The sequence below is a fragment of the Salminus brasiliensis genome, chromosome 3, assembly GCF_030463535.1.
Source record: "Salminus brasiliensis chromosome 3, fSalBra1.hap2, whole genome shotgun sequence".
Classification (NCBI taxonomy): Eukaryota; Metazoa; Chordata; class Actinopteri; order Characiformes; family Bryconidae; genus Salminus; species Salminus brasiliensis.
The window spans coordinates 52,420,883-52,431,477 of NC_132880.1; the positions used below are offsets into that span (position 1 = coordinate 52,420,883).

Below are 10,595 nucleotides of genomic sequence, written 5' to 3' on the forward strand. Positions count from 1 at the left end.
ATGAATGGAAGTACATTATTCATTCGTCCTCCTGTGCTGTGCGCCGTTGGATAGCTGTAAAATGGAGAGTTAGTGTTGCACTCAAGCGTTTCCTACTAGGGGACTGGGGTTGATTCCTGATGCGATAGATCTGTAGTTAAGCAGGATTTTCCCAAACATCTGTGAACTCATGGGTGTTTATTAGACAACACATGAGTGCTTCTTACAGAAGAGTCTTGGTGCAAATTAGGTAATCCTACACTACACAAAAAGGGTTCTTTGACTCATGACAGTGGAACCCTTTGTGGTGCTACATAAAGCCATCTACAGAAAAATACTCACCAATACAAAGAACCCTTTAATCAGACACAGTTTTATGATGATTGAAAACTGTCCAGTTTAGAACATCAAGAAGGTTTCAAATTGTCCTCTTGTCTTAGCCTGATTAGCCCTGTCAGTTACCTGTAGTTTGCTCTCAGCTTCTCTGTTCACTACACTCACACAGGGGTTTCCCTGCAGGTAGAAGCGCAGAGGTTTGGTGGCCCATTCTCCATGAGAATCAATTCCAACCCGTGGTGCAGAAACCACCTCTGCGGTCCCTGATGTTTTGGAGTCCTCCTCCAACCATACGTCAGCGTCCGTGGCCAGGTCCCTACGGTCGAAGCAACGCTGGATGGCCAAGGCCTGGCACAGTTTGGAAGGGCCATTACACAGCTCCCTGTCCTTTAGGGTCTTGGCACCCTCTCTACGTTTGGCTGCCCGAAGTCCCCTCATGACATCTTGTCCCCGGAGGGGCTCCAGAGAACGTAACAGCACTGCTGCCCCCTCCCCTGCAAAAAAGCATAGACAGATGCAGCAGTTAACATGAGTCCCTCCTCTCAAAGCATGTTTAGAACATCATTTTTGTCCAGTCCACTGAATAACCGTAAGCAGTAACCTGTCAGGGCTTTAGAAGAAAACAAGGGAATTGGCCATTGGTTAAGAACTCACAGCTGCTCTGAATTAATGGAAATAAATTAAGATTTGAAGTCTTGAAGACCAGTTTCTGAGAGTCAGCAGCTTGTGTGATAGGCGGATCACATGACCACAGCCTGTAGCTCAGCAGCTCAACACTGGAGCAGGTCTCAGGTTCAACTGTGAGGAGAAGCTACAGCCTGACTGCAGCTGGAGTGGCAGGAAGGACGTCAGCGCGTAAAATAGGGAAAGCAGGTTAGCCTGGGCCGAGCAGCACCGCCACTTTGGACTACTGAACAATCTGGGGGTGTTTTGACTGGTAGTGTAAGAGTGATTCTTGCTAAAGAAGTTGGGAGATCTTACCCTGGCTGGAGACATTCATACAGAGGTAGATGCCATAGATAGGATAAACGTAGATGGTCCCAGGCTTCATGAACATGGCAACATTCCTCTCCGTTCGCTTCCCTCCAGCAGAGTGGGATGCCTTGTCATCCCCACCCAGATAGGCCTCTGTCTCCACCACCCTGCCTCTCAGCTCTGTGCCATCAGTGTGTCTGCGGACCAGCACCTAACACACAATGAAATGTAACAATTGTTTTTTTCCAATGAAATTCATGATATTGCCAGCAGGTGGAGCCCTTGATATTAAAGACAGGGACTGTTTACCACAACCAAACCACAATACATTACATCCAGTGCAGAGGTTTTAGGCCTCGAACCCAGTCCCTCTACACCCCCCCCCCCCCCCCACCCCCCACCCACACACACACACACACACACACACACACACACACACACACACACACACACACACTTTATTATAATTTGCTGCAGCAGCTCACCTGATTTACCATCATTAAGCCCTGATTTACAACCAGGTGTTGATCTGAGGAGAACTCTAAATAATACTAGACTCCATGAGGAGAACTTTGGAGATGTTCTAATGATGAACACTGATGGAGAACCTCCACCACTTTCTGTAAACACTGTTATTAATGTTTATTCTGATAGCAGTGCTTTACTGAGGAGATAAACCCTTATTGTCCAGATTAGCAGATTTACACAGGGGACAAATCAGATCTCATGATTACGCCATGGTTATGAAGGACCTCCAAATATGAATAAATGTATACATATCATTGCTCTCATAATGTACATCTGCAGTTTACACTGTATCAGAATTTCATGATTAACAGGTCAATAGAAATGCTCCAAAATTACTGCACTTTTTTTTTTAAAACAGCAACAATGTCATTTACTGAATATTTGGAGGGCCTTTATATCATTGGCTTAATCATGTGGGCTGATAGGATGTCACTACACTAAACGGCCTCACGCTATGACTATGATTGAGACTGTTTGCAACATTTCTGGGTGGATTACTCAACACAGCAACCCTTTAAACAGGAAGTCTGAACAAAGTCAAGTCCTTTTGTGCAGTGTGTGTGTGTGTGTGTGTGTGTGTGTGTGTGTGTGTGTGTGTGTGTAGTAAATGCTTCATAGTGTGAACACACACAAGTGGCCCCTCCTCCAAAAGCTAGCTGTGGACGGGCAGGAAGCAGGAATGCATGGTGAGGGAGAGGTGGGAGGTGGGGGGGCTGTCTTATGTGGTATGCCCCCTAACATAATATTTGCCTTCATACTTCTTATTACTCTCTTGCCCTTTACAGTTCCGGGCACTCGTAAATTACAAACACACAGGCGTACTCATATCCAGAGAGGAGGCGTGAGTTCAAAATTAATCACTAATTCAGCTCCTGGAGCCTAAATGCTTTCTCTGGCGCTTGTGTAAATGCTAACTGGCACAGCTTGTACCCTTAAGTCTGAACTCCTGGCTCTGCACTGATTCACTACAAAGAAAGCCTTCTTGTGACATTTGGCCTACATCTGTGGTCTCCAACCCTTCTCCAACTACTTCTAGGTCTCCAAAACTGCCAACTGTTGCAGTACATAATTCAGCATAATTCAGCTCACCACTCAGAGTGGTCTGATGGGAAATGGGGCACTGCAGAGGGACTTGAACCATCCATCTTCTTATCTGCTTCTTTGTAGTCAGGGTGGGTCCAGAGATCACCTGGAATCACTAGACACCCCCCCCAACCACACACACACACACACACACTTATTCACTCACGCCTAGGGGCAATTTGGCGTAGCCAAAAGACGGCTCAGCAGGTCATGGTGGAATCGGTCCTGGGTCTGCTCTTTGGCGGTGAGGATTTTTGAATGTTACAGGGTCCATGTGGCTTTCCTGGGTTGCCCCTAGGTGTGAGTGAATGTGTGTGTGTGTGTGTGTGGTACCCTGTGATGGATTGGCAACCTGTGCAGGAGGTAGACGAGTCTGTGCCCATTGATTACAGGTAGGTTTAAGAACCTGACCATGACCAGGAGAAGGCAGGATGGATGGAAGATGGATGGATGGGTGAACTCTTCAGACATCTGGTTCCATTCACCACCACTGTGATTATATTCTGACTCTACACAGCAAACCACATTCACCGTCTCGCTTACAGGATCTTACTGAGTGACTAATGCAGACATTCTGGAGAATTTTGCTAGAATTCATCTTTAAGATCAAGTAAAAGTAGATCAGTTCTCAGTGGGAAATGTGCGATGAACACAGCATGAGGAGAGTTCTCTTACGTTTGACAGATGTTGCTCAGCTGATCAGCTTGCAGAGGAGGGCTCCAAGATGTGCATCGTCTAGTAATGTCTCAAAGTTCTCACACAGCTCGATTTACAGGTTAGATCTGACAGGCAGGGCCGCAAGCCTTTCCCTCAGCTGTGCACCAAATCTTCCACCGCTGACATTCGGCTGTTCTCCATATTATTTTGCAGGCAAATCAGTTTATCATAACCTCGTAAGTGCAGCTGCCGCTCTGACCTGTACAGCAGAGCTACTTCCCAGTTAACAGGCCACTACGAGTCAAACAGATCAGCCATAACATTAAAACCACCTGCCTAATGTTATGTCCACCTCATCCCACTAGCTTTGACCCATCGAGGCATGGAGCCAACAAGCCCTCTGAGGGTGTCCTGTGGTATCTTGTGGTGTCCTGTGGTCTCTTGTGGTGTCCTGTGGTATACTGTGGTGTCCTGTGGTGTCTTGTGGTGTCCTGTGGTATATTGTGGTGTCTTGTGGTGTCTTGTGGTGTCCTGTGGTGTCCTGTGGTGTCCTGTGGTCTCTTGTGGTGTCCTGTGGTCTCTTGTGGTGTCCTGTGGTGTCCTGTGGTGTCTTGTGGTGTCTGGCACTAAGACCTCAGCAGCAGATCCTTCAAGACCTGCAAGTTCTGAGGTGAGGTTCTGCTGGTTCTGCTGGTTCTGAGCACCTGTGGTAGGGACTGAATACTCCCACAGTTGTCGGAGATGCACTTTAGGGCTTAATTACATTTAGTTCTCCTGCGAAATTAGAACATGAACTAATTGCACACATTACTGCGCGTTTGATTGTGTGTTTTAAGGAACTGAGCTCTAGGACACACAGGGGAAGTGCAGTACTGGGTAAAAGTGTTCCATGCACGTCCCACCTGACAAGGGGTGCACAAACTTTTGAACAGAGGACAGGACTTGATGCTTACCTTGCCCAGAAAGGCTTTAGCTAAATCCACACACGGCTGGTTGAAGAAGTTCGAGCTCAGTCGGGCTTCATTCTCGTGTTGATCCGGAAAGTACTGACTGCGGAGCTCCTCTGGGTCCTGTGGCCCGGCTCTGTCGGCCTCCTTTGGGCGGGTTCGCTGCCGCGGCTGCTTGGGCAGAGCCTCTGACCGCTGAGCAGCCGGGGCCGCGCAGAGAAGCTTCCTCTTTCGGGTCGGCATGAGTAAACAGGCAATGCGCTGAGGAGGAACCGCAGAGCTGCGTGTGGGACTACACGGACTCCAGGTTAGCTCAGCTAGCTCAGCTGCTAAAAACAAACAGCAGTGGGATGAGCTAGCTGTTAGCTCAGTTAGCTCCGTTAGCTCAGTTATAGCTCCGTTAGCTCAGCTAGCTCAGTTAGCTCCGTTAGCTCAGCTAGCTCAGTTAGCTCCGTTAGCTCAGTTATAGCTCAGTTAGCTCCGTTAGCTCAGTTATAGCTCCGTTAGCTCAGCTAGCTCAGTTAGCTCCGTTAGCTCAGTTAGCTCCGTTAGCTCAGTTATAGCTCCGTTAGCTCAGCTAGCTCAGTTAGCTCCGTTAGCTCAGCTAGCTCAGTTAGCTCCGTTAGCTCAGTTATAGCTCAGTTAGCTCAGTTATAGCTCAGTTAGCTCCGTTAGCTCAGTTAGCTCCGTTAGCTCAGCTAGCTCCGTTAGCTCAGTTATAGCTCCGTTAGCTCAGTTATAGCTCCGTTAGCTCAGCTAGCTCAGTTAGCTCCGTTAGCTCAGCTAGCTCAGTTAGCTCCGTTAGCTCAGTTATAGCTCCGTTAGCTCAGTTATAGCTCAGTTAGCTCCGTTAGCTCAGTTAGCTCCGTTAGCTCAGTTATAGCTCCGTTAGCTCAGTTATAGCTCAGTTAGCTCCGTTAGCTCAGTTAGCTCCGTTAGCTCAGTTATAGCTCAGCTAGCTCAGTTAGCTCCGTTAGCTCAGCTAGCTCCGTTAGCTCAGCTAGCTCCGTTAGCTCAGTTATAGCTCAGTTAGCTCAGTTATAGCTCAGTTATAGCTCAGTTAGCTCCGTTAGCTCAGTTAGCTCAGTTATAGCTCAGTTAGCTCAGTTATAGCTCAGTTAGCTCCGTTAGCTCAGTTATAGCTCAGTTAGCTCCGTTAGCTCAGTTAGCTCCGTTAGCTCAGTTATAGCTCAGCTAGCTCAGTTAGCTCAGCTAGCTCAGTTAGCTCCGTTAGCTCAGCTAGCTCCGTTAGCTCAGCTAGCTCCGTTAGCTCAGTTATAGCTCAGTTAGCTCAGTTATAGCTCAGTTATAGCTCAGTTAGCTCCGTTAGCTCAGTTATAGCTCAGTTATAGCTCAGTTAGCTCAGTTAGCTCAGTTATAGCTCAGTTAGCTCAGTTATAGCTCAGTTAGCTCAGTTATAGCTCAGTTAGCTCCGTTAGCTCAGTTATAGCTCAGTTATAGCTCAGTTAGCTCAGTTAGCTCAGTTATAGCTCAGTTAGCTCAGTTATAGCTCAGTTATAGCTCAGTTAGCTCAGTTAGCTCAGTTATAGCTCAGTTAGCTCCGTTAGCTCAGTTATAGCTCAGTTAGCTCCGTTAGCTCAGTTATAGCTCAGTTAGCTCCGTTAGCGCCCTGGATAAAACGTTCAGGACTTGATGTGATCTGTTATTAATCCCACATCATCACCATCTGTCTGAACACTCTTCTCACAGCTGTTTTACCCACAGACACCCGGGTTAGAGGATACTTCCTCCATGTCTGGTGGAAGCGTGTGGGCCTGAGCTCTTAAAGGCACCACCACCACAATCCTTGAAATCCTGGGAGGTCTCCTGAGGTGGTCCAGTGTGGATGTTGGAGAGTGTAGGGTCATTATCCTGCTGTAGAAGCTCCTCCTTTCATCTTCAGCTTGTTTACAGATGAGGAGATGTGTTGATGGTTGCTTCCAGAATCTGCTGGTGTTTCACTGAATCCAGTCTTCTCCTCCACCAGTGAAATGTTCCCTGTGCCACTGGCTGCAGCTCAAACCCAAAGCACGATCCTCCCACCCCTGTGTTTAACAGTTGGAGAGGGGTTCTTTACATGAAATGCTGCACCCTGTTGTCCACAGATTTTCTTTGTTTTATATGTATGACTTTTATTTTCAGAGCGACGTGTTTCCAAAATGTGTCAGGCGTGTTTAAATGTTCCTTTGCAAATTTGAGATTATGAATTTGAGTTTTGTGGTGAGGATGCAGGGAAGGTTTTCTTCTCATTACATTTAATGAGGGTCATATTAGTGCAGAGCTGCACAGTAGAACAGTGCTCCACCACTCCAGAGTCTGCTAAATCTTTCTGAAGGTCTTTTTCATTTAAACAGGGGTTCTGTTTGCCTTTCTATCAGTCCTATGAACAGTTCTCTCTGAAGGTCCTCTTGGTCTTTGCTATCTTGTTATTTATCTATTCACAGAAATACACAAGGGGTAACCCAGGACCAGGGTTGGGAAGGCTCTGGCTGTTCCTTCCTAGAGGAAACTTGCTTAAATGTTGACCTCTGGTGACATATTTGATTTTGCTTGTGTTTCATTTAGAGATCAACTTTATTACAGATTATTACTTAAATATTATTATTACTCTAATATTTTCTAGCTGGAAAGGTAGCTGCAATCTGAGGTTCTTACCTGTAGTATGTTTAGTAATCACACTGAAAAGTCTATTCAGTAAATTCTCAGGCTGTTATTGAGCGCTTTAAACAATAGTAAGGGGATGAACAAGCATGTTGGCTAAGATGTGGCTTGTAAGCGATTAGGTAATATTCTAAGACTACTGAACTTTGAGGAAGAATATTTAGGTTATCAGTGCTAACACCTAAACATCTAAATGATCAAGACTAAAAGTAGGATATAATTACAGTAATGTGTGGGTCCAGTTAGTTTTGGGTAATGCAGACAGAATGAAGTAAAGACTGATGTAAATTCTTTCGTTAATGGATCATTGCTCTTTTCAAAATGAATGTTACCAAGTCTGTGACGAAATTAATAAATTCTTTTAGAAATTCGGATTGGGCCCTGGAGGCCTGTTAATATTAATTAATGAGAATGCACTCTTATTTGTGACAGGATTGGAAATGTTAATGGAGAGACGCTCTGTTAAGGCAGGGGAAAGCCTGTCTCATGTCCCCCAAGATGCTCCACTGAAGCTCTTCCAGTCTTTGAAGTTGGCCAGCAATATGTTGTTGTTGAGCGGCAAGAGGCCACAGGCTGCAGCTATATACACAGTGTGCTCCATTTGGAATTGCCTCTTATTTTTCACCTTTAGGTCCTGCTTTAAGGGTTACCAATAATCTCTCGTGGTTTGTTCAATCTTACAGCAATAAACCATACGGACAAGACTCTGTGAGCATGTATGTACAAGACCAAGTGTTTTCCCATGTGGTGCAGGTCTGAGTCTGTGGACAGAAGCAGTGCTGCCGTGGCTCAGTGATCAGGAGGCTTGCCAGCGAGACCTGCATGTTCAGAGATCGCTGGTTCAGTGTGTAATGGTGGCGGAAATAGGCCGAGGGCAAGCTGCTGGCTGCTAATGGGTAAACCGATATGTTTAAGTAACGCCATAAACATTCCGAAATGAAATATGTCCATGGGTCGCTTTTATTGGGCTGTGGCAAGTGTCCAGTAGTAAGTTTCACCAGCTGTTCATGAAAGATCTCTATACTCAACAGCTTGATAATGGGGTAAACTTTGAAGTCGTTGGGACTGAACGTGACTGGCTTTGGGATTTGATTTGTGGGGACCTGGTTGAAAAAGTCTTGTCATTCAAAAAAATCTCTCATTTCCAGAGGGAATATTTCTCTATTTCTGTGTTAATCTGGGGTTCACGTCCCTGGCTGTGTGATCACACCACACTGCTGGGGTAAGGCTCCTAACTCTACATTCACCTGTGTAACATTATATACCATGTTAGCTTGAGGCTAGTGTGCTAGTTTGAGTCACCACACACATGTTGTTTCATAGCTTTTTTACACACAACACATTTGTGCTTTATTAAAAAATACCACCATATCTTACTGTATCAAATTCTCAGTTTTATGAAATTTTACACCACTAATGGTTAAACTACAGTTAGAGTATGGGTATATATTTGGTACTAAAGCATGTGAATCAAGTTTTAAAAAAATGCAGGTTTCTGTTTATAATCAAACATTAGTATTGTTCCATAACTAGTTTTTGATTTGTTCCTCCTTTGAGCACTGTCAGTAGTTACTAGGGCTGTTTGTTGGCAACAATCTGGCAACACGATACGTATACAGGGGTTACGATTCAGTATATTTTGATATATTGTGATACTAGAAACAAGATGATATATTGCATTTTCAATATTGCAGTTTCTACTGCATCCAACACGTCAACTACAATAACTGACTGCTCAGTTACTGTCTAACAGAGATCCCAGACCTCGTCATGCTCTGCTGTTACGGGATAATTGACGCTCTTTGTTTCATCTTTAAGTGGTCTTCATTTTTATAAAAATAATAAATGTGAGGGTTATGAAGGCTATCCCACCTGGACAGAACATGTGCATTAGTCCTTACAGTTTAAGTAGCCTTTAAGTCTTTCAGAAGGTTTACTCTGTTTGACATATTGTCAAACATCTGCTGTTGTTGGTCTGCTGCATCCTGACCTATGAGAGAGAATGATGTGTGCCTGGCTCTGAACCATCTTCCCTTCTTCAGGGAACAATGAGCAGCATTATTTTCAACAGTTCAACATGTACAAAAGAGGATCAGCAGGAACATAATCATCGAGAGTGGAATATACAGTAAGCTCATGCCCAATGCCAGTTGGCACTTGGACGGCAGCTGGCCGAGCCCAGAGCCAGACACACAAGCTCACCCGGCATGACTGGTAGTAGAAGCCGGGGATGGTTCACTGACTGGCTCATATATCTGTCAGTCTGGCTGGAGCCATTGTTGCAATGCTTTGGCCAGCTTTCATGTGTTTGTCAGCATAATGGAAAGGGGCTCTGGCAGGGACCACCATCGCAAGGGAAGAACCACTGTTTTCTGGCAGGCTGGACGCAGGCAAAGCTCCCCCACATAGGCGACAGGGGCATGGTGCTGACGTATGGGACGCTCATCACGCACCGAATCCCTGAATGCTTCATCCACACCGACTGATCGCGAGTCCATTGCTGAATCATGACTCACTGCTCCCAGCTCAGCACTGGCTCTTTGGAGTGAGGATGAATAAGCACTGTTTAGTCTTGTTAGATGTGTCTAGGGAAATGTTCTATTATGATATCAATCAGTTTATAGTTTTGGCAGTATTGTTCAAATTTAGTGAAAAAGCACTAATAAAACTTGTCACTGCACAGTCGAACACCACTTGCAAACACCTGGTCTTTTCCAACCATAATTGTGAACAACTAATAGCCCTAACAAGCTAATTAAGGTCTGAGATCTTGAAAAAAAGATCAAATCTCTGCATTGTTCTTCTTATCTTTTATCACTCTCCAATAGTACCAAACAAAAATGATACATTAATGTTGCTTGAAATGTTAAAAAAGTTTTGAGTGGAAATCAGGACATGATTGGTTAGTTTCTTAGTGATGATGCAAGTAATCAGTCTAACACTAGGCCACTCCAGCTCCTGGAAGCCTTGCTAATGAGACCACTTGCCTGGATGCATATGCTTGGATCCCACAGAGAACAATTTGTGACTGGGCAATTTTTCATTGGTTTCTTTTTAGATTTTAACCTGTTTCCAAAAGTTAACAGTGAAGTAAAAGTATCACTGCAATTGAATTCAATTGAATTTAAAGTTGCTGAAGGATAATACGAATCCATCAGAATTACTAGAACTGCAAATCATTACATTCTTAGCTGTGTTTGACATTGGGCTGTTCCAGATGGAAAGACTGAGTTGTTGTTTGGGTTTGGCGGAAGATGAATCTTTAAACATGTGTGTTTTTTCTTTGCAGAGAAAAAAGACTCGACTGTTTTGAAATATTTATGACCGATGGCTTGTGGGAAAGAAAGGGGGGGGGGTTGCTGAGGCAGGTGTCTGCCGTCTATACCTTCCTGAGCAAGTGTTTAGAGCATGGTGTGATGTATAATGATT

The 10,595-nt window shown here is 45.0% G+C and overlaps 1 protein-coding gene across 1 annotated transcript; it reads right to left on the minus strand.

Moving 5' to 3' along the window:
* Positions 1 to 162: 162 nt before the first annotated feature.
* Positions 163 to 4,828, minus strand: mpg (N-methylpurine DNA glycosylase). The gene is made up of 3 exons (XM_072676586.1): positions 4,512 to 4,828; positions 1,297 to 1,501; positions 163 to 809 (listed from the first exon to the last, which is right to left on the minus strand). Exons 1-3 carry the CDS (start codon positions 4,746 to 4,748, stop codon positions 379 to 381), a joined length of 873 nt encoding a protein of 290 aa, XP_072532687.1. The 5' UTR covers positions 4,749 to 4,828; the 3' UTR covers positions 163 to 378.
* Positions 4,829 to 10,595: the final 5,767 nt, after the last annotated feature.